Below are 24,470 nucleotides of genomic sequence, written 5' to 3'. Positions count from 1 at the left end.
TCCATAGATGTCTGTAGAAGGAATTCTGGAAATCTCAGCTGGGATTCTCCCTGGAGGTCTCAACCTCTACATCATGGCAGCTTCCCATCCCTTGGAAAAACTACAACATGCTCTCCGCTCCACTTGGACTGCTTGGTTGCTAGAATAGAGCCATGGCTCTGCTACCACCATGACCTTCTCCACCCTCTTTCAGGCCCTGAATATCCATAGAGCCACTGAAAGGGAGCAGGATCTACATCCCCCAGAGCAACTTTAGGCAGCCATTGTGCAGTGCAGAGGGAAAGGATGCTCTTTGTGCACCTACACGGGGCTGGGCTGAATGTCACTCGTACTCAGAAATGGTTGCAGGGGCCCCTCGAGTGTCACTACCACCAGTGATGTAGAGCCTATCAAAGTGGGCATATTCATGACAAGTGGGTATGCATAAAAAGGAACCTGCATCCCACAGACAGCACTGAGCCAGGCCTCTTCCTCCCATGGCATGGCTGAACTGCTGAAAAAAACATCATGCGGTGAAAGCTACAAAACATCTTATATTTAACCCCTTTGTGTCATAAGGACAGATACCTGGGGATCACAACCTCAGCACCCAGATGGTCCTGAAAACGTACCATGCCACTGTTCCCTTAAGGAACTTGTAGTGAACATTAATTTGTTTACAAGAGAGAGAAAATAGTCAAAGATATTAAAAAGAGGTACTACCCAGTGTAGGCATTGCTTTCATGAGCATTAGCAAAATTCCGTCTAGCTTCTTAGGTGAATGGTGCTGCCTCATAACAGCATTAACCTGATAAATCTTTGGAAATAACATCGACAGTATTCAAGGAGCTCACAACAGTTGACAAACATCAAATAAACATTGATGTCTATTTTCACATAATAAATTTGAGCCTCTTTTCAGTTAAAACTATTTTCATGTCCAAATCATGATCTTCCAAGTGGTATTTTTTTTTCCCTGTCAAATTATGGTTTTCAGAAAAGACGGTGAAATTTCAGAGAATATGACTGAAGTAAAAAGCTAATAGTATCATAGAATCCTAGGGCTAGAAAAGACCTCAGGTGATTGAGTCCAGCCCCCTTGTCAAAGCAGGACCAACCCCACCTAAATCATCCCAGACAGGACCTTGTCAAGCCGGGACTTAAAAACCTTCAGGAATGGAGATTCCAGCACCCATTCCAGTGCTTTCCCACCCTCCTAGTGAACTAATTTTTCCTAATATCCAACCCAGACCTCGCACTCTGTAACTTGAGATCAAATTGCTGGGAACCATCCCATGGTTTCTTCCAGCCCTATTTGGCTACCCGTGGAAATCTACTCTGCACTTCCCACTGCTACTGGACACTTGATATGTCTGTTTACAGTAATCCACACTTTTCCCATTCTGCTTCTTTTCTCCTCTCCTCTCTCCCTCTGGACTGCTGTCTCTCAGCCTGTCAAGAACCACAACCCCTGGATGCTTCTCTACTTCATCTCCTTCCTGCTCATCGTCAGCTTCTTTGTACTCAACATGTTCGTGGGAGTGGTCGTGGAGAACTTCCACAAGTGCCGGCAGCACCAGGAAGCTGAAGAGGCCCGTCGGCGGGAGGAGAAGCGGCTGAGGCGTCTGGAGAAAAAGCGCAGGAGTAAGGAGATATACATGTCTGGTCGGTAGACTGCATTACAAACCAAAATCTTTCTGAGCCCTGCCTGCTTCCAAAGCAAGACATTCATTTTCCTTTGGTTTGGTTGATGTGGGACTAAAAAGGCCGCTTGGTTTATTTACTACTGTGGCGACGCCTTAAGTCTCAGGGCTACAAGTTCCCCAGAAGTGTCCTCTGTTAATTTGATAAGTGTGGCCCATTCATATAGACAGTAGGCGGATCAAAGGCCAGTGAGTCTGTGAAGCACAGTCTTATCTGAATTCCTAGCGAGCCCCTCAAGAAACAATTCTTGCATTGTCTTCAGGAAGCGTGAAGAAGGCTATTGGGTGAGCAAGGGATTAACCAATTAAACGTGAGCAATGTTTGCCATGTGGGCGAAGGCAGCTCACAAGGGCATTCCCATGCCCTGGGGCTTAAAGTGTCGCCTGCGTTTTTAAATGACGACAATGGTAGTTTGATTTTTTTTTTCTTAGACCAAAGGGTTGCGATGATCTTGGCGCATGACCCTGCATGCCACACACATGCTGCATGAGGGCACAAGGAAAGCGGGGTTGGGGAGAGGGATGAAGGCCCTATGCAGAGAAGTCGAGACGAGTCTTCTTCCAGGGAGTCCATTGCAGGGATGCTTGCATCATCTCTTGCAGGAGACCTTGAGCACAGATCCACAATGTAGGTCTTGGACAGGCCTTCTAAACACATTAGACGGACATGGTAACCACCTGGAGAGCCTTTAGGACACAGGTTTGCTAAACTCTGGCTGTGGATTACTTTTAGGGATGGCCAAATCAGACCAGAGAGCAGCAGAACCTGCTTGAGTCTTTGCCCGTTTCTAGAATTTCCTCATAGTTCCCCTATGTTTCAACTCATATTTCCTGCTGTAATTTTTCACTTTCTCTGTCCCTGCAACCTTCCAACTGAGGGTGGGAAGAGAAGTGCCAAAGGGGCAAGGAGCTATGTTTCCATTCACAGCATGCCTGGATGCAGGTAGCACTAGAAATGTCTCCAAACCGCTGATTCCCAGCTATGTTTTGCAGACTCAGGATGTCCAGTTTGAGCTGATCAGGCACACTACCACTTTCTCATGTACATGATGTCCTTATTATTATGCTGCCTTTCATTATCTCCTGCAAAGGCCTAGTGAGCCTTAATGACAGACTGCTACTTAGCAGCCTCTTAAAACAGAAAGCAGTCGGCACCCGTTTTCAGCAAGAAGAGCTGCTGTTAAATCAGAAAGTTATGTCTCGGCGGCAGTGACATGTCAAGCAGGCAGAAGTGCTAGTTGAAACCTCAGTTGCACACTAGCGTCCTTCTTCCATTCCTGAATCTGATCCACACTTGAGTTGGAAGGCCGTCCGCCTACATCGCCGACAAAAATTTCCACTCTTGCAGTTGCCTCTTTTAATTAGTCACAGGAGGCTTCAGCGCTAACTGGACTCATTCTGGGCCTTAATCAATGGCAGACTGAGCTGAAGTTAAAATGAGGGCTGTGTACTTTAGATCTGTAGCTAATCATGAGTTAAGTGGCATGGCTAAAATAAAGCCCGGCCCCACTCAAACCTTCCAGTCCCAAATGCCAGCTGAACCACTTCTGAGATCTAAAAAATTTCAACCACAGTCCAGCTTTACTTTACCCATTTTGTTCATGTGGATGAGTTTCTGGATTAAGCTGAGTTTAGAAGTGGAAACATGTGGCTCCCAGAAGGCTGTTCTTGCAGTATTTGTAGCACAACAGGAGCAGTAGGTGATAGAAGTTGGTAGACAACTGGTGTCCATAGGACATCCAATCCAGGAGGTTCAGGTGACTCAGCTAAGCATACAAGGCCTGACCCAGGCCCACTGAGGTCACTGAGAGATGTTTCACTAGCTTCAGGGGGCTCTTGAATCAGGCCACCAAACTCCCAAACTTCAGAATTTTCTCATCGTACAAGGGGGGCCAGATCCTGGGAACTAACAAACATGTGCAACTGCCATTGAAGTCCCTTGCAGCTCCTCTCCGAGAAGATCAGCTGAACGCAAAGAAATCAGCACCACTCTGGATTTAGCCCACAGTATTTTGCAATGTGCTCCAAGAAACCTTTGAGTTCAGGAACACACCCTGCAGCACTGCCAGTCCATGTGAAAATACAACCAGCTGTTTCCCAAAGAAACCTATAAATAATCAACTGTACCTCATTGTACAATGATCAGGAAGATAAACTTCAGCTAAAGAAAGACAAAAGGAGGAAGAAGCAGGGCTGAGAGACTCTGGAGATAGTGCCACCTAAGTTTTTGCTGAGATTAAGGTCTGAGTGTAATGGGTTTCATCTCAGTGCTGTTCCCATTGGAGAGTTGTCCATGTCATGAAATTCTTATGGCAAGATGGACAGCAGAGAGTGTCTTCTGCTCTAGGAAATATTTTGGGGAAGTTTTGTGGCATGTGCTCTACTGGAGGTCAGATTTTGTGACCATAGTGGTCCTTCTGGCCTTAGGCTCTATGAGTCTGGAAGTTGACCCACCCACTCCACCTGGACTCTGGATTTGGGGCTTTTAGCCCTGTAATCATGAGGAAGATGAACAGTTCATTTGTTCGCAGTAATTTTTCAGAAGGCTGAAAGGGTATGTTCCGTACTGGTAGTTTTGCTGTTCTCACACGTAGTTTACTCCTGCGGGGCAGCCCCTTACGCATACGGACATGAGCTTGAAAACAAATGTGGCTGTGGAATGAGAGGCACTTTGTGAAACCAGAGAATCATGATAAATTCCTGCAGCTGGATGCCCTTCTCGCTTTCAAGATCCAGAGAAGAAGCAATGCTTTACCCACAGCAGCTGAAGATTTATGAAGGATTTTGAGTTTCCCTTTTAAATATCTACAAAACTTCACTGCAAGGTGAAAGGTATTGGACTGAAATCCTTGGGGACTTGTGAGCAGACAGACCCTCACAACATGAATACAGAACAAAACCAGCTTCACCTATGCTTCCACTGACATGCATCAATGCTGATCTAGACCTAGCACATTTGGGGATAAGAGACATTTACTCTCCATAGCCCATTCCAATCATTCTGCTTTCTGCTGACATGCCAGTATGGGGTTGTTGGTTTTTCTGAGCGATGTATATTTTTCTGCTAGGAACTGGCCTAGACCTACCAAACTATTTCAGATGGCCTGCTATACAATCATCTGATCTCAACAACTTGCATTCAGAATTGGCTCAGGGTAAATTCAGTATGACCTTCTTCCCTTCCCCACCCCAGCCACCCCAGCTATCAAAGCCACTGAACCAGACAGTGTCCATTATTCACTAAAGTTCACTTGATTTTTACCTATATCCATACTTATACGAATGGGTCCATCTCACCCAGTCTTCTGCTAGAGGCTAATGCTAGATTCTTCAGGCGTGAACAAAATGAAAAGAACGGGGCAATTACCAAGTGATCTACCCTCTGTTGTACAGTCCCAGCTTCTGGAAGTCAGAGGTTTAGCCATCTTGGCTAATAAGCATTGATGGACCCAAACCTCCAAGAGTTTATCTAATTTTTCTTTGTACCCAGTTATACTTCTGGCCTTTGCAATATCCCCTGGCACTGAGTTCCACCAATTGAGGCTTGGTGTACACCAGCCAGGTAAGTCAATTGCAGATATGCAATTCTAGCAATGGCATTTGCGTAGCTTGAATCAGCTTACCTGCAATCGACTTACCTGGCTGTCCTCACTGAGGAAGGTCGATGGGAGAGTTTCTCCCATTGACCTCACTTATTCCTCGTGATAGCAAGGAATACAGGGATTGACTGCCAACCTCTGATAGGCATGCGAAATCAAACCCCGGAAGATCAACCCTGAGCAGGTCAACCTTGCGGGTAATGTAGACATGGCCTGACTGTTGTGTGAAGAAGTACTTTCCTTTGTTTTTTGTAAAGCTGTGGCCTATTAATTAATTGTGTTAATTAATTAATTGTGTTACATAAAGGAGTAAATAACTCCTCCCTACTCATTTTCTTCACCTCTTCTTCAGAACATTAACTCCTATAGCCCTGCACTTGGGAACAGAGATCCTACCAGGCCTGGAAGCCCCCTCAAGTGCTAGTGTGAGTTTTCTCAGCATTTCACACGGCGCCTTGAACTTCTCGCACGAGTGGTCCAGAAGAAGCCTCCAAGCCATAAGTGCAACTTGTAAGCAAAGAGCAGAGCTCACCTGAGGCCTCAGAGAAAATTGCCTATAGCACAGGCCAGCAAGAGCTCTCCTAACCAGAGGTGGATGCTGTGTCTGATGGATTGGTTAGATGGATAGTAGGTTGTCCCTGACTCACTGCTCAGAGACTGAGCAGAACCAGGCACTGTCTAAGTGAAGGTTGCTATGGAGTTGCTTTCCCAGAGAATTCCACAACCCATCTTAATTCACATACATGCTTGGAAAGGCCAGCAAGGAAACAGCCTTGGAGGTAGCTGTAGACCAAGGACTGACGTGTTGCCCAGCTGTAAAGTGTAATGTTTCCACTAAGTCTGTGCAGCATGAAGGACAGCTCTTGGGAGGGGACTCAAGGAAGATGTAGCAGGCAAGTTAAGCCTAAGTGTTTAATCACATGCAGGACCTGCAAGAGGTTATCTCAGATCAGCTTGACCTCGCATACCTGCTCCTGTCCTGACTGCGTTCAAAGGGGAGAGTTTGGCTTGGGAAATGTTTTTTAACCCAGTGAACTCAAACAGCGCTTCCCATTGAATGATGATTTAAATTTAAACTCTGATTTCTGCAAAATGGGTGGGATTGTGGTCCCTTCCGTTAATTAGTGGACAATCGTTTGGCTCAAAACATGGCAGACTCAGAAAGATGCGATGCGTGGCTGGTGCTGTGTGGTGTGGTGATGTGATTGTGTGTATGTGACGTGCCGTACGTGTGAGATGAAGTGGTGACGGTCTTGGCCTGCCCGGTGCTGTGTCCTGCTGTTGTGTAGCAGGAATGTGGGGAGGGGAAAAGATGATGGCTCATCTTTGCAAGGAAGATGTTCAGCAAAACCAGTCATACGGGTGAGGGTGAGCAGGACCCAGCTGGGAGAGTACAAGGTCCAGCCACAGCTTCCCCTGTTACCAGTGCCATTTGTAGGAGCCTTAAAACCAGGAAGAATATGAGGAGTATTGAGAGGGACCCTTCTCCCAGGCGGCCAAGGGTTACACATGTACCACTCTGAGGGAAGCCAATGGAGGCTGCATCTGACAAATGCACAATCTGGTCGCTTGTCTTGTCTGTGAGTGGCTGCTGACTTGGTGCCTGGGTCTCGTCAGTCTGTGTACGTACATCAAGCCACATATTGTGTACCCGTAAGTGCCTATGTATAGCACAGGGATGTCTGTCGATGTCTGTCTCATATAAGCACAGCAGGCCCTGGCCGAGGTCTGGGACACGGTTAGCAATGTGGGCAGGGCAGCTTGCTCACAGCCTGCCTGTGGCACAGACCGTGCCCAGAGCTGGCCCTGTGAGTGTTAGCTAATCCCTGACTAACTGCCTGGGCCGAGGGCAGCTGGGAGATGTTTCAGCCTCTGAAGCAGTGGCACACGTACACGGCTGCGCCCCTGCTCATCGTCGCTGCACCCACCCCTCACCAAGCCTGTGGGGATTTGGACAGAAGCTCTGGTCTCTTTTCTTCTCCCCAGACCCTTTTCTCTCTCCCCTGGGGCTGAGGCCTCCCATCAGTCGCCTGCAGCCCCAGCGAGCTAGTCCCCTGCTGCCAGTCGTAGACTCATGGAACACTAGAACTGGCAGGGACCTCGAGAGGTCATCAAGTCCAGTCCCCTGCTCTCACAGCAGGGCCAAGCACCGTCCAGACCATCCCTGATAGATGCCTGTCTAGCCTGCCCTTAAACATGTCCAGAGATGGAGCTTCCACAACCTCCCTAGGCAATTTATTCCAGTGTTTAACCAACCTGACAGTGAGGAACTTTTTCCTAACGTCCAACCTAAACCTCCCTGCCTGCAGTTTAAGCCCATTGCTCCTTGTCCATCCTCAGAGGCCAAGGAGAACAATTTTTCTCCCTCTTCCTTGTAACCCTTCTTTAGGTACTTGAAAACTGCCGCCATGTCCCCTCTTAGTCGTCGCTTTTCTAAACTAAACAAGCCCAGTTCTTTCAGTCGTCCCTCGCAGCTCATGTTCTCTAGACCTTCCATCATTCTTGTTGTTCTTCTCTGGACCTTCTCCGACTTCTCCACATCCTTCTTGAAATGTGGTGCCCAGGACTGGACACAAGACTCCAACTGAGGCCTAATCAGTGCAAAAGTCCTTTAGTCCTGTTGAGGCTGGCTCACGGCGGGGAACACCCAGCACAAAGCACTTCCCTGGTTCCTGTCAAACATCTGCAGTGGCAGCCGGCTGCCTGCCTGGCTCCCCACACCTGGCCACCCTGTGGCATGCAGCCTGCTGGGCTCTCAGTGGGCTGGGCTGTGGAGACTGCAGACATGCTTTCTGCTCCTCCCCCACCAGGATCCCAGCCAGGGATGAGTGGCCACAGCTCCTGATACCTCCCCTCCAGCCGCTAAGCCAAGGCTCCAAGCCCCACACTCCCCAAGCTACTCTGCCTCTTCAGCGAGTGCAGTACTTCCATGTGCACCCTTCCCCCAGCCAGCAGCCTCCCCAGCCTTGCTAGTGTGCTGGGGTGCCTGCAGCAGGTGCTGAGGCTGCTGGTTGGCTTGCAGGGATTGTGGGAGCCAGCTTGCCCCCTCCTCCCCCTCATTGCTCCCTACCCAGGTCTGCACACCAGCAGGGGGAGAAAGACGTTCGTGGCTGGCGGGAGGGGAGCACAGTTCCCCCACTTGCCCCAGCTCCTTCAAAAAACCTTTGTGTTACATTAGTGTCTTCCTGTGTATTTGTGCACAACATGGCCCCGATCCTGACTGAGGCTACTGGGCCCCACTTCCGCATAACTAATCCTAAATGAAAATGAGGTGTTGGGTGTTTTTGCATAGGGGGGAATCTGATGGGCTGGGCATCAAGAGCTCTGGGGTTTGCCCTTACTTGCCACTTTTGCTGTGTAAACTTGGGCTAGTCACTGTCGTCTCAGTGCCTCCTTTTCTCCACCACTGCCTGGGGGGATAAAGATACCCCCCTTTCTACTCTGCTCCGGGCTGAAGGCACTATTCAAGTGTGAGATTTTATCGTCCCAAATATTTGCCTGCTAACTTCCCTGGAGTGAAAACAGAGGGAGTGAGGTTACAAACTAGGCTTTAAAAATGAAATGGGTAATTTTTTGCAAAGCCGAACCCTGCTGTAATTATTCATGTGAAGGTAAAACTTCAAGATAAGCTAACATATTTCTCCTGACACAGTCCCTGCCTGCATCAGATAGAGCCCCTGTATAAATAAATGCGCTGCAATTTTATAGTCCTGCAGCTCCCAACTTTTTGATGAGGGTTTCCAAAGGAGTAAGTGAAACTCTTCTCCCCAGATTAAAACCTTTGATTAAAACAAGTGGATCAGTTAGATCTCCTCTTGTTCAGGACATGGGACCAATTTTATCCCTGTTGTAACAGCTGAAAAGCCAGAGGATTTGAAGCTGAGAGGCATTGGACCTGATGAAGACAGTCTGAGGACAGGTTAGAACTGAAAGCGTCCCTGCCCTTTCAGGGGCAAGGCACAAGGATTTAAGACGTGGCCGAGTGAAAGGAGAGATCATGCAGGACTGAAAACTAAACCAGCTGGTGACAAGCCTCACTCTAATGAGGAAAAATTGGAAATTGATGTTTAATGCTATGGTTAGTTCAATGAAACGTGGAAAGACCAGCTACGGGATGAATCTCTCTAATCTGGAACTCTCTTGTCCAGCCAGCTCCATAATCCAGCATGATTTTAGTTAGCTGGACAACCACTTACCATGGCTGAGGCCAAGTTTCCTGTGGTCCCATAAAGTTTCTTTACAGCCGCCAGTCCTGGCTCTCATGTTCTGCTCTGTTATTTAACTGTAATTTACCCTAAATGTCTTCTAAGAGCCCAGTAAGCAGTGGAAGCGTTGGCAATGTGCTAGACAATACTGACTTCCTGTCCTCCAGCAAATCCTCTTGTCTGGCACCAGTCAGGTCCCAAGGGTGCCAGACGAGAGGTTCAACCTGTACTGTTGTGGACAGCGTGGTTCCCTGTGCCAGAGCACACAATCATAGCTGAGCTTTAATCGATGCCTGTTCTTATGGGGATCCAGGCCAGACAAATTAACTTCTAGAACAGCAGTTCTGAAACTGTGAGTGAGGACCCCAAAGTGGATCACAACCCCATTTTAATGGGGTCTCCAGGGCTGGCATTAGATTTGCTGGAACTTGGGGCCACAGCCTGGCATAAAGGCCAACCCCGGCCCTCTGGAGCGTTGGCTTTGGACCCCATCTTGGGACAGTGGGGCTCAGGTGTGCTCACATTGCACTCCCCCTCCTGGGGTTGTGGAGTAACATTTATTATCAGAAGGGGTCCCAGCACAATGAAGTTTGAGCTCTCTTGCGCTATACATTTGTGACATGGAAGGAAGAGGTCAGTTTACTGCATCAACACCAAAGCTATGCTCTCATAGGACTAGCCCTGCACTGTGCTGCTCAGCCAACGTTCGCCGATGGGATGAGGAGGGGGTGGGAAGCTTTAGCAACTCTTAGGCTCTGCCTACAGTACACTAAGAAAGTCGACCTCAGACACACAATTCTAGCTATACCAATTGTATAGGACAAATCAATGTATCTGCGTTCGGCTAACTTGTCTTCCTATACAGGGGAAGGTCAACGGGAGAGTTTCTCCTGTCAACCTTCCTTATTCCCTGCATCTCGCGATGTGTACAGTGGTCAGCTGTGATCTCTGAGAGGTCAATTTCATGCATCAAGACTAGACTTATGAAATTGAACTCCAGAAGGTCGACCCTGAGCAGGTTGATCTTCCAGGGTAGTGTAGACATCACTTAAGTCAAAGGACCATAATTGTCTCTTCTGCCATCTTTAATCAGCAGGCTACTGCATTGATTCCTGTCATTTGGAATTGTCAATGCCTGGCCATGGAAAGAGGACCTAAATTTGTAATGGACGCTTTAGTAGAGACACGTGAGAGCTTCTGGGGTAGTGTAGACCTGCCCTTAGAATTGTGTCCTTGCTTTCTAATGTATGTGGTTGTGAGCTCCATGTTCTGTGTATTATCTGGGCTGTCATGAAAACTTGTGCACTGTGTACCCATAAGAACTGCAGGAGCATCTTACTTATTTTTTCCAGGCACCTTTCTTACTACAGGTATAAAACCAGCTTCCGGGAAGCATGCACATAAACCCGCCTGGCTTTCTAGTGTTTCACGCAGAAGAGCAGTTTTAGGTGGTGCTTGTAATGCCAACCTAAATGGCTTGTAAATAGGAGATGGTGTTTGATTCAGTCTCTAAAATCTCAAGCCAAGCAGTCTAAATATTCCCCTGGAAAGGTGCAATGATTAGTCCATGTCAGGAAGTTTGGAGGCAGTATTTCCTCAAAGCTGAGCGCTTGGGCAGGTCCCCAAGAGAGTGCCCACAGCTGGCAGCCTGTGTTTGTAATGGTGGTGCACATCTCATGTGCGTCAGTGCATATAACAAAATTTATTCCGCACATGAATGGAATAAATTAGAGGAACTCTGGTTGGGGGAGAGAAATGAAAACAGTTCACCTCTTGTATTGCTGTTGTGGCCTCTCTCGCTCTCTTCCCTCCTGTGTTTTCCTCAAGTCAAACCATCAGCAGTGACAGACTGCTTTTGGCATTTTGGTCACAGTCAGCTGGCTGCAGTATCATTACAGAACCCACTTCTTTGGAAGAACCAGGGAGACTTCCGTTTTGCCTGGTGCTGGGATTAACAAAGCAGTTCACTTTTTCCCACCTCTGCAATCCAGTGTTCTCACCACCACCCTTCTATGGATTCCCCTGTCTCCACCTGTAACAGCTTGTACAGTAAGTACATGCAGGTTCAGATGAAATGCTTGGAAGCCTGGAAACCATGGCTGCATCTTCTTCTTGGATATTTGGTAGTGCTCACAAATGCATGTCTTTGATTGGACTGAAACTAGGCAAGCAAATAACAAGCTGTCCACTCTTTGTGTAGATGGCTTAAAAAACACTACATCCGTAGGAAATTAGAATAGACAGAGATTCAGCAATGCTGTGTGATAGGTGACTCTTGCTGTGTTCCTGCTGCACTGTTACATTGAAATACAAGGCTCACTGTTGGTCAGAAAGAAATAGAACTGCAACAAAAGACACAGGATGATTTTTTTCTCTCTGGCTGTTTTCGTACCAGTGTAACCCACCTGACTTTTATGGCCGACCCTGATTCACAGCAGCCTAACCAAACCCCCAGCTGGGCCAGTTGTCCCTTCTGCACACCCCTGCATGCCTCATTTAGCGGCGCATGAGTAGCCTCTCCTCTAATGCACATTGCCTGTTTTCCTACATGGCGCATGATGTTGTTGCATGTGTTTCCAAATGTCATCAGACTTTACCTTTGGATTGTCTGTGTGTGTCTCAAAGTTAATGTTCTTTCCCATCCATTAAGTGGCTTTAAGAATTTAGGGAGAGTTCCAGCACATTAGGAGCTTCAGGAGCTTTTTCTGTCCCTCTGCCCACATCATATTAAATATCTCTCCAGCTTCCAAGCAACCAGCTCATCCGTTGTGTCACCTGCAGTGCAGAACAGCACGACAATCTGCAGAGCTTGGGAGATCTGTTGTACATCCTGCACCTGGCTCCTCCATGCTGTACAACATACATACACACAGAGTACATCCTAGAGAGGATTCCATGTTCTATACCGGTAGCTCAATATGTATAAACAGAAAGGTCTATTTCGGCAGCGGGACAAGAAGCACTCCTGTCCTTCAGCAATGTCTATATTGAGCCGCAGTCAGCAACCGCCGGCACGGGTGCCAAGAGTGGCATACGAGCTGTGATGGGGTTCCGGGGTCCAATGTGTTTCCATGCACAAATTTAAATATGTTTTATTTCAAAACATGCTTTTTTATAGAGAGACAATAGGATTCACCAAACTCAGCTCTTCATGGCAAAGGCCCTCACTCCAGTTCCACATGATTTATAGGCTGTTTTCCCTATCATCAAAATCAACACACACACAAATAAATGTGTTTGGTTTTATATTATTTTTCCACCTCTATGGGTAGAGGAATTAAGTCTAAGTTACCTTGATCAAGAAAAATAGCAGCCAAGAGTATGGGTGGATCCATTTTGCTTTGATCCCATTTATTTCAGTTGTTGCGTTCTGATCTGGCATCATCCATATTACCAAAAATAATATTACAAGTGCCACTCCAGCTGCAAGACATTTGCAAGGCTGGAGGATGGGAAGATAATGCTCCTGGAGGTTTCTAAGTGTAGTTGTTTCATATTTCTCTTCTTTTAAAATAAACTCCCTCCTTCTTTCAACTCTTCAGACATTTAAAACTAGATTGGGCAAAGCATTAGAAAAAAAACTGCTGGAAACAATCCTTCTCTGACTTGGATATGTGGCCTAATAGGTCTTTGCTCTTTGTAAATCTTTTGTAACTCTAGATATGGTCCTGATTAGTTATTTATATTTTATGCTTATTAAGTTAGAAATAGAATCAGTCAGAAAAACCACAATCAAAATCCATTATTGTACACACAGTAGACAGATTTCAGTCATGGGGCTGAAGCCAGAAACTAACTGCAGTAGCTGTGAGGCTTGTTATGTGCAATATGTTATTCAATTTTAAAAAATCTTGACCGAAGGCACAGATATTAAGTTCCTATGGCCACAGTCCAGCTAATTTCCTGGTAACCCCACTGCCCTGGTTCTTACGTTTCAAAAGAACCTTGTGCTGCATGGCATTAAAATTTATGTTTTAATCACATCACTTACACTGTGTTTCCTTTGGGTGACCTTCACTCCTGGGCAGTAGGATTTGAGTGTCTTTCTGCACCGGGTGAATCTCAATCAACAGGAGTCATAGAGCAGACAATGTCACATCTCCGTGCAGCCATCTAGCTTCAAATGAGAGAACTAACCCTACGGCAGAGCTAGCATTCTGGACTATTAGATGTACTAAGCCATTGTCTTTGAATCATGTCTCTTTAAGACTTGTCTCTTTCCATTTGCACATCTGAGTTCCTTACAGAAAAATCATTGCCAGGACAATAGGTACAGTACATTCCACCCTACCTCCTGTGGCTAGTTACCCTTCACATGGTCCCTTGTGCTAATAACCATCCACCAATACATGTGACCCAGCTGCCTCACCCACCTTTGCTTTCCCTTATAGGCCATGCCTAGCTGGTAAATCCCTTTTCTAGTAAAAGATGGGTCCAGACTGCTGCTCCCATTCCCCTTGGCCTGCAAGTTGTCTGACTCCAGCTGAGTGAGCACTAGAGATACTCATCCTGGTCCAGATAAAACAGGAACTGCCCTGGCCCTTTGCCCCTTATCAGAATTGGACCTGTTGGGTGTGAAGACTTTTCTTGCCGTAATTTCTGTTGCCAACCCTCCCTGCTTCCAGACAAATGGGGAAGTGCTTGAGATGCTGTGAGTAAGAAGGCCGGTCTCTGTTCTGACTGGAAGTGGTAAGTACAGTGAAAGCTTGTGAGAGAGTACCTGGTCTTCTGAGTTATCCAGGGCAGCTGTATGGTCCCGAGAAGTTTAGATTGTTCTGATAAGGTGTCTGATTCTTTTGGGGCTATTCTGAATCGTGTCCCCAAAGTTCCATTGTGGCTGGTTTAAAGGCATTTCTTCCTTCCTTGGGAGGGTCGGTGTGTTGCATCTGCTCAAAACTCTTGATCGGCTTGGTTCGGAAGAGGACCTTGCCCCACGCCCAACTGAGTGTAAGAAACCAAGGTCAGAGAATGTTGTCTGGTAAATGACAATGTGCCTCACCCCGGCACCAGGGAAACACAGTCATTGCCTTGCGTTTGCTTGTCTCTTTCTGCAGAAGCCCAGCGCAAACCCTACTATGCTGACTATTCTCCAGCACGGAGGTATATCCACACCCTTTGCACCAGCCACTATCTGGACCTGTTCATTACGTTCATCATTGGTGTCAATGTCATCACAATGTCCATGGAGCACTATGACCAGCCCAAGGTAAGAGCCATGTGCCTTCCTTGAATGTAGTGGGAACTACATGCAATTGAATGGGGTGTCAAAGCAAAGAAGGACCATGTCCTGTTCACCGAATGTAATGGGAGGAAGATCATTGACGTCAGTGGCATGTGAATATGACCTTAAGCGAAATTTGACATGGGAGCATTCCCTGTTCTTTGAGATACTTCTTTGAGCATCAGGTTATAGGTGTTTGGAATGATGGAATCATCATTTCCAGCTTTTATTAGGTCCAGTTGTACCATCCTGCCAGAAGATAGTTCCCTTTTGAAACAAAGGGCTTGATTCTCCTCTTATTAAACTGATGTAAATCAGGCGTAACACCTGTGAAGTCAGTGGAGCTATACTTGCGTAAGAGCACTGAGATCAGAATAAAGCCCACTGCATATTAAGTGGTCTTTTGCCTTGAGCTCAATGAAAGAAGAATAACCCAAATCATTGGTCTCCTGGTTTTAGCAGTGACATCTGCCATGTAGTTTTTCATTAGCAGGTAGAGTACAACAATAGGGTGTTAAACTATTCCATTAACTGATGTCAAACAACTGAGCTCGGGTGGGGGGGTTTCTTTTCCAACTGAATTTGGCCTAAATCACCTCTGTTTACATGTCATGCTTCTGCTTCATATAAAATGCCTTTTTCTCACTGACCCCTTTGGTATATATGGGAGATCTGGTGCCTTGTTGGCTTTCTCCTAAGGGGTAAGGAACCTGGAATAAACCTGACTCTGGAGAGCTTTTCTCTTGACTCACTTTTTCCCCCCTCTTTATTTGCGTGGTGGGCCTCAGAGCAAACCCAAGGAGTTCTCTTAAGCAAAATGAATGAAACTCCCAGTGCAAACAGAAATACTTTCTCCCTGTCCCTCTTCAGGGAAGCTGCCACTCTACACTGGCTCCTGCTGGCCAGTGTTTCCCCAAACAGCCGCTGTCTTACAGCCAGGTCTCCACTAGCCTTGAAATCAATTGTAGGTATGGAACTTCAGGTATGGCAATGGCGTAGCTGGAATCCATTTATCTACAATCGACTTGCCTGCCAGCTGTCCTCATTGAGGGAGGTCAACGGGAGAAACTCTTCCGTCAACGTCCCTTACGCCTTGCGTTAATGAGTAGTATGGGGTCACCTGTCAACCCCTGATAGTTCGATTCCACACAGCCCCATTAGTTGCATGAGGTTGAACCCTGGAAGATTGACCCTGACTGGTTTGATCTTCCAGGTAGTGAAGACAGACTCTTTATTAGTTCCTTTCCCTATGGGGTGGGGAGATACCCAGCCAGCCTTCCTGCTGCCACTGCCCCGGTGCAGCCTGTCTCTCCCCTCCCTCTGTCACCAGAAGAAAGGCCTTTAAAGGTCACTGGGAGCCCTTAACTGGCCTCTGGTGTCTCTGATTAACCTGAGGTAATTATTTTTCAGCTCCTAGGGCAGTGGCCCCCCAAACATTTTTGTCCACGCTCATCCTTACCTTGTCCATGCCCTCCTCCACCCCAGGAGAAGGGCCGGCACTGTATCTGTGTCCTCAGCTGAGAGCAGGGCTGAGGACAGGAACTGGTCAGAGTGGGAGCTGGGGGCCATGTTCAGGAGTGGGCCCATGGTTGGGGCTGTGACTGAGAGTGTAGCCAGGCCGACAGCTGGGGTTGTGGGTGGGACTGGAGTGGGGTTAGCTGTTGCTGTCTTTCCACCTCCTGTGGGAGCTGGCCTGGGTTCCACTGCACTTTTTCGAATGTTCCTCAGCAGCCTCCTGGGTTCAGGTAGGGAAACACCCCACAGTTTGGCGACCACTGTCCCAGGAAACCAGAGCCTTCACCATCCCGGACTGATATATCTCCCCTTCCCCACTCGCATTTCCATCAGCACTGGCTTTGCCACACAACTCTTTTGGCCTGCCCATGTGTGTTACCAGAACATTCCATCATTCGATCCCTCACACCTCTCCAGAGTCTGTGATCACTTTTGAATAACGTAAGTTTTACCAGATCACCAGAAAATGACTCTGCAGGAAGCTAAGCCAACAGACACCCAAGCCACAGGGTTGTATTTTTTTGTGCCACCTCTAATGTTCTGCTTCCATAATTCCTTTACACAGCAGTCTCGGTTATATTTATAGACATGATTTGTCCTGAATCACATCTCGCTTACACTTGTGTTACACAGAGGTAAATCAGTGGAGTTCTTCTGCGTGTATACAATACAAGAACAGGACCCAGAAAGAGAAGAACCTTAAGTTAAATAATAAATGGCCACATTACCCAAAAAAAAAGAACCTATTTTATTTTAGGCAATATAAATAGAATTAAAATAGAGCAGGACAGGCGTTCCAAAATGCAGCCCCATGATATCTGTATAACATTCACATCACATTTCCAAAAACTAACAGAAGTCCATCCCATACATAGGGGGAAAGCACTCAGATGTCAGCAGGAGAATTTTGCCCTGAAATGAAGCCATCTCTGGAGTTCTTTGTGTTCCCATCACCAAAGCAAACGAGTTTCTTTCCCCCCAGATCCCCCAATATTTCCAATGCCTTTTTGTTTCCTATTATGTCTGTTTTTGTTGTTCATTTTTCTGATTTATAAGAAAGCTCTGGGCACATTTGACCAGAAAGTAGCCCCAGTCAGAAAAAAGCTCTTTTATTTTGGGGAACTCTATTTTGAGGTATGAGCAAGGTTTTTTTGCTATGGTTGGCCTCCAACGCCAATGAAATCCATTATAAACAGTCATCATCTTAGAGTATAAACATTCTGGATTCCTGACTTCCGACTGTGGCTTTATAGAATGAGCGAGCATTACACCAAATATGGAGATACTCTGCCCATCACTGGAGATTTCGAGAAGGCAAGATTTCATCTGCTGCTAGTATTATTTATTTTGCTGAATGTATTAAATTAATCTGAATTCCTAGGAATTCTCACCCCAGAACGAAGCAGTGATTCATCTAGTTCACCATTCTGTCTCTTATCATAGCCAACTCTAGATATATTAGAAAACAGTGTAAAACGCTTTATAATAAAATTATAAAAACAAAGAGCTGTCAAGTAGCACTTTAAAGACCAGCAAAATAGTTTATTAGGTGAGCTTTCATGGGACAGACCCACTTCTTCAGACCACAGCCAGACCAGAACAGACTCAATATTTAAGACACAGAGAACCAAAAGCAGTAAGCAAGGAGGACAAATCAGAAAAAGATAATCAAGGTGAGCAAATCAGAAAGTGGAGGGGTTGGGGGAAGGATACTAGATGCGCAAAATCGAACTCTGGAATATTGACCCTGAGCAAGTCGATCTTCCAGGGTGGTGTAGACATAGCCTAAGTTTCCAGTGCTGCCTCATCCTCCATCCTGCTTTGTGAGGGATGGTGCTAAGTCCTGCTGTCAGGGCAGGGGACTGGGCTCAATCCAGTTCTCTGAGATAGGTGACCTTTCTTTTATCTGGACCATCTTCCTGTCTGCCAACTGATTTGTAAGAGAACAACAGTAAAGCAGCCTGTGTGACTAACAAGGGCCTTTCTTTTCAGTCCCTGGACGAAGCTCTGAAGTACTGCAACTATGTGTTCACCATAGTATTTGTGTTTGAAGCTGTTCTGAAGTTGGTGGCGTTTGGTTTTCGAAGATTCTTCAAAGACAGGTGAGACTGTTTGTCATTTCTTGGGGTTTGGCCCAGGGCCTACACCAGAAGCCAAGCTGTTAAAGCACTGTTGTGAAAATAAAATAGTTGGTTACCAGGATGTCTATGCTGACTAGCTACAGCAGGGGTAGCCAGCCAGTTAAGGCAAAGAGCCAAAATAGTGGTGAACAGAGTGCAAAGAGCCACATATTATGTATTTATTTTTATAAATCTGTCTATCGGTTGATCGATAGATAGCGATATAAATGTGTGTGTGTGTGTGTCTCGGTGCCCCCTGCCCCCTCCTGTGCTCTAACTCCATGCCCTGCACCCCCAAGCCTTCCTTTACCCCCACTTAACTCAGTGCCCTCCTGCCCCACACACTGGCCACCCTGAGCCACAACTAGTTGGGACGTCACATGGGGTCAAGGACTTCACAGAAAATATGATTGACACACCAGGTTGTGCTTTGTAAGGGGAATTGATACACAAGAGTTAAAGTGTGTTCTTAGCCCCTTTCACTGACTCCGCCAAAGAAATTTATCACTGCTTAGTTGTACTTGGCCTTGATGTGACAATCTAGTCAGTGCCCTTAATACAGACCTGGAAAAGACTATTCTTGATAACCTAATAGCAATGTTTCCTGCAGAACTGATGTCCTTTCCCTCTAGACTCACCTGCGAACAACCTGCAGAGTACTAGATCAGGAAACCCTCAGCAATAAGCAAAGGCAGGCACCCTCAGCACTGTTGTCCTCTGACTGCAGCTACCCAGAAGAAGTAGTTCACATTTTGGTGCTCACGCGGCCCCGTACAGACAGGTGTGACAGCGGGCTATGATCTGGAGACCTGCTGACGAGCCAGATATGTCAGAGAGCCTTATTTCACGCTCCACTCAACACAGATAGGTCAGATGCTGTTCCATTTAGTGTGGGAGCAGCTCGTGTCTGTTGTCCATCCAGATGGCTGATACATCACTGTAGGCTGCCATGAGCAGGCGAGCTTATCGGAGTCGGAGTTCTTTGTGTGCTTGTTCGTGTACTTTCCAATCAGGAGTGTACACCTCCACCAGCATGGGAGTCAACTTCCACTAACAGCATCCCATTGGCCTTGCTGACCTGCTCACCTCTCCGGTTTCTTCTTGCTGCTCGGTGGTGATGGCCAGAACCCTCACTCTGGCTTTGCAAGCACTCCTAGCAGCTTCTGTGTCCACAGTTTGTGGTTATTATCATTGTAGTTAGTGTAGTTGTTGTAGTGTTTTAAAATAAGGAAGAAAAAACCCTACATGTCCCCCTTCCCCTCTACAGACTGGGGCATGCCTTGGTCCTCCAGGTCTAAAGCTTGCCAAGGTTGTGGTAAGCTGATGCCAAAGAGTGATACACATCTCATAGAGCTGGAAGGGACCTTGAGAGATTACTGAGTCCAGTCCTCTGAACTCACAGCAGGACCTACCACTATCCTTGACAGATTTTTTTTTAATTCTAACCTGCCCTAGAACCTTAAAAGGCCCCCTCATGGATTGAGCTCCGAGCCCTGAGTTTACAAGGCCAATGCTCTAACCACTAGCTATCCCTGCCTGCTCTGTGCAAGTAACCCTCACACAGAGTGTTTGAAGGACCTCGATGAAGCTCATCAGCAAGAAAGGCGCCAAATTTGTAAGAGTTCTCGACTGCAGACACTTAACGACCGAGAGCAGAGACTCAGAATTCTTCTCATGGAGTCTGCTCTGCACCCCCTGGCCAATTGGGGTTGGTCAGTACCATGTCTTTGGTACAGAGCACGTGGGTGCTGTTGGTGCGCGACATGGCTCCAACCAGAGACCAGCACCATCACAGCATCAACCACAAAGGGACTAGACACAGGTCTATTTCCCCGTGCCACAGAAGAAACAAAGGCATAAGAGCGACCAGTCACTGAGCTCACGTAGGAAGCAGACACCAAATACACATTGTTCTACTTCTGGGGAAGGTGGGGTCACAGATACAGTATAGAGTCGTATGGTTACAACTTTCTTCTTTAAACTTTGGACCAAATTCTGAGCTGGAGTAAATCAGTTGAAGAAAATGGGGCTTTTGCCAATTAACATCCATGGAAGTTCTGGCCTATCAAGCCTGGATCCAAGAGGGGTGGAGATTCTGGCCTTGCCCGCAGCCCTTTCTGTGGGAGAATACAACGCTGCTGTTTCTGGACTACCTCCCAACAACCCTGTCCATGAAGCGCCTTTGAAGTCTGGTTTTTGTCTCTCCCACCTGTCTCCTGCTAGGTGGAACCAGCTAGACCTGGCCATAGTCCTCCTCTCCATTATGGGGATCACGCTGGAGGAAATCGAAATGAACGCCGCACTCCCTATCAATCCCACGATCATACGCATCATGCGGGTGCTGCGCATCGCAAGAGGTAAAGAGCCTCTTTAATGGCAGTGCCTGATCCACAGGGTAGTTCCACAGAAGCCAGGGGGATTGCATCAGGGATGAATTTGGCCCCATTGTTTCATGATTCGGTCGTTTGAGTTTGATTCAGACCTAGGGATGGAGATGGGATGGAGGGCTTTGAACCAAAACCCAACACGCCCAGATTTCATGCCCCATTTCTAAACCAGACCCAGAATCCTAGAGCTCTTGTGGGAAGAGATCTGCCATGGGAGTGCATGAGAGCAAGGACTGATAGATTTCCCCCATCCTTACCTCCTCTGTGGATCATGACTGAAGGAGTTAGGCACCTTCCCAAGGCATCATCTGCAAAGGAGCAAGCAGGAGAATTAACTTTGAAGTTTGCTGTTTGTTGCCATTTGCCTAGGATAGAACAGGAGGAAATAGACCCAGACCCAGACTTTTCCCCATTCTGTTGTATGTGCCATGGATGGGGACATACAAGACCCTTAGATGCCTGTACTTTATTTATACATGTTGGGCCCGATGTTCATCCTTAATAGGTGTAAATGTAGAGTCACTCTACTGACATTAATTAAGTGGCCAAAGAGAGGAGAGTCCACCCCACAAGCTCTGTTCCACTCTTCTTCCTTGAATTAGGGTTGTGTGGTTTATGTGAAATAATGTTTCCCAGCATTGGTGCTTCAACTCTTCTTCTCATTGCAGTGCTGAAACTGCTCAAAATGGCCACGGGAATGCGAGCTCTCTTGGACACTGTGGTGCAGGCGCTACCCCAGGTAAGTCTGAGGTCCAAGCCGAACAGGTACAGGAGAGTTTGATTTCTCTTGTGGATATATTTTTTGTGCTGCGCCTTGTATAATGTTGAGGCACTGGTCCTCGTGATAGTGTTCATATTCTCCACTGACACAAATTGTTCTCCCGAGAACTGCTGGCAAACTCTGCCCTCTGAGTCTGCATGGTAGATCTTGTTCCCTGATTTTCTAGCCTCTTGTGTGCATGGGAATCCCCAGGAGTTCTGTGCTTGACAAGAGAAGAAGAATATTGAAGTGGAAGTCTACTGTGGATCTGAGAGCAAAATCTACCCCTCCATCTTTGTTAACAAATTGTGGGGTGAAGGATGTACTAGTACTTCTTCACCAATGCATTACAACCTTCCACTTGGGCAGAGGGTGCTGAATGTTTCATTACAATTCTGTAACAAAGAAAATAACATTTCCAGAATGACTACCGGGTGGCCAAAGTCTTTAATGTGTATGTGGTCGGATGTTATGATTGTAGTAGTAGCTCTGTCCCGTTAATGTCTGCAAAGGCCACCCAGACCCACAGCTCACTGACTGCTCTCCATATGCCCATGCTCTAGGAGATCAAGCATTCTACCAACCTCTCAAAATGCATGCTTCAATAATCATAGACTTGTAGGGTTGGAAGGGACTTCAGGAGGTCATCAAGTCTAACCCCCTGCTCAAAGCAGTACCAATCCAAACTAACTCAGCCTAGTCAAGGCTCTGTCAAGCTGGGACGTAAAAACCTCTAGGGATGCAGATTCCACCACCTCACCAGGTAATGCGTTCCAGTGCTTCACCCCCCTCCCGGGGAAAAAGTTTTTCCTAATATCCAGCTTAGATCTCTCTCACTGCAACTTGAGACCATCGCTCCTCCTTCTGCCATCTGTCACCACTGAAATCGGCCTGTCTCCATCCTCTTCATAATCCCTCTTCAAGTAGTTGAAGGCTGCCATGAAATCCCCCCTCACTCTTCTATTGTGTAGACTAAATAAGCCTAAATACATAAGCTTCAACTTATAAGCGATGTGCTCCAGCCCACTAATCATTTTTGTTACCCTCTGCTGGACTCTCTCCAGTGCATCCACACCCTTTTTGTAACGGGAGGCCCAGAATTAGACACAATATTCCAGAGGTGGGCTCACCAGAGGTGAATGAAGGGGAATAATCACTTCTCTAGATCTGCTGGCAGTGCTACTACTAATGCAGCCCAATGTGCTGTTAGCCTTCGTGGCTGCAATGGCACATTGTTGACTCGTGTCCCGCTTCTCATCCACTGTAATGCCCAGATCCTTCTCTGGAGAACTGCTGCTTAGCTTGTCAGTCCCCAACCTGCAGCAGTGTTTGGGATTCTTATGTCCTAACTTCAGGACTCTGCACTTGTCCTTGTTAAACCTGATCAGATACATCTTGGCCCAGTCTTGCAATTTGTCCAGAGCAACCCAGACCTTATCCTTAACCTCCAACATATCTGCCTCTCCCCATAGCTTAGTGTCATCCGCAAACTTGCTGTGGGGGCAATCCATCCCCTTGTCCAGGTTATTAATGAGGATGTTGAACATCTGGCCCAAGAACCAACCCTTGGGGGACTCCTCTTGATATTAATTCCCAACCAGACATTGAGCCATTGATCACACCCATTGAGCCCAATCATCTAACTAGCTTTATATGCACCTTACGGTCCACTTATCCAATCCATACTTCTTTAACTTGCCAGCAAGAATACTGTGAGAGACTGTATCACAAGCTTTGCTAAAAGCCCAGGCATATCCAGGTATAATTATATAGACTTAGCATTGTTATCACTGAAACACGCTTTACTCATATTTCCTTAGTAGAGGGTTGAGGCTCACAATAGTTTTTGATTTGGAATAAAGGGCAGCAATTTGAAAAGACAGAGAGAGAGGGAAGTAGACTGTGTTAGACTGAGGACGTTGGCGTTAAAGGACTTCAGATGGGCACTGGGTTGACTGTTGACATATGATGATATCCTTAAAAGCTGCGGTTCCCATATGAGAGAATCTTCGCTTTCATTTTTAACAGAGCTGGTTTCTGGCTCTCATGATTGTTGAGGCAAGTTTGGAAGTGGGATCCCTAATGGCTCAAATTGCAGAAGGCAAGTAATAAAAAGAACCTAACATTTTGGATTGTTTTTTTCAAAATCTCTTTAATTTAAATCAGTCTCTTGATTTTTGTCATCTGGCTCCTATTTTTGAATGCCCAGGGCTGGCCATCCTGCCACTGCTGTAGAGGAATGTGTGATTTCCCACTGCCCTGTGCCTTTTCCTTTCATTTGCTCCTCAGCAAAGTGGGTTTAATGTGCTCACAGAACAATAGCATCTTGCACTCAGTTTATTACAGGCATGAAGTGTTGATACAAGCCTGTGGAGAACTGAGCTGAAATAACTCCTACAACAGAAGTCAGCAACCTTGCCAAGGCAGCCTGCTGAAATTTTACCTTTTGACCTCTAGGTATGGTCCGAGTGCCAGTGATACTTTTTAAAGTCACTAATAGTCCTACTTACAGCAGTCCCATTAATAAATAAATGACGATGCAGAGCTTTACCAGTTAGGTTGTGGTTGTAGCGTGAGCTGTTCTTTTGTTAATCCACAGGCAGCACGCCTTTGAACAAGCTCCCAGCTGAATGGGGGAGGAGAGGCAGGGTTGAGCTCCTGCCTCGCGTGCCGATGAAAATCATCTCATGTGCCACTCTTAGCACCTGTGCCAAGAGTTGCTGACCCCATCCTACAATTTTGTTAGGGCTTGTACATACGGGGACATTTACCAGTGCAACTGTACAAGTCTACTGATACCACTGTAGCTACCCTGCTATAATGTCCCCTATGCCTGTTGCTTTCCACAATAAGTGCATCTATGCAGGAGTCGTACTGGGATAGCTATATGCCTGGGGTGTCCAACTAGTTCTGAAGCAGTAGCCACTATAGCAAACTAGCTGCATTTTTCTGAAAAAAAAAATTTATTGTTCAAGCCAAGT

At 46.7% G+C, this 24,470-nt stretch overlaps 1 protein-coding gene across 1 annotated transcript in view; it reads left to right on the top strand.

Annotated features, from left to right (window-relative positions):
• The window catches only part of CACNA1H (calcium voltage-gated channel subunit alpha1 H), a 493,948-nt gene that overhangs the window by 435,954 nt on the left and 33,524 nt on the right, over window positions 1-24,470 (top strand). Inside the window, exons 25-29 of the mRNA XM_075010231.1 lie at window positions 1,431-1,623; window positions 14,541-14,692; window positions 18,215-18,324; window positions 20,566-20,699; window positions 21,398-21,468. Coding sequence (XP_074866332.1) covers window positions 1,431-1,623; window positions 14,541-14,692; window positions 18,215-18,324; window positions 20,566-20,699; window positions 21,398-21,468 — 660 coding nt within the window. The remainder of the gene's footprint in view (window positions 1-1,430; window positions 1,624-14,540; window positions 14,693-18,214; window positions 18,325-20,565; window positions 20,700-21,397; window positions 21,469-24,470) is intronic.

The sequence above is a fragment of the Carettochelys insculpta genome, chromosome 16 (assembly GCF_033958435.1).
Source record: "Carettochelys insculpta isolate YL-2023 chromosome 16, ASM3395843v1, whole genome shotgun sequence".
NCBI classification, from domain to species: domain Eukaryota; kingdom Metazoa; phylum Chordata; order Testudines; family Carettochelyidae; genus Carettochelys; species Carettochelys insculpta.
Note: the sequence above shows the minus strand (reverse complement) of the source record. Positions and strands in the feature narration are given on the sequence as shown.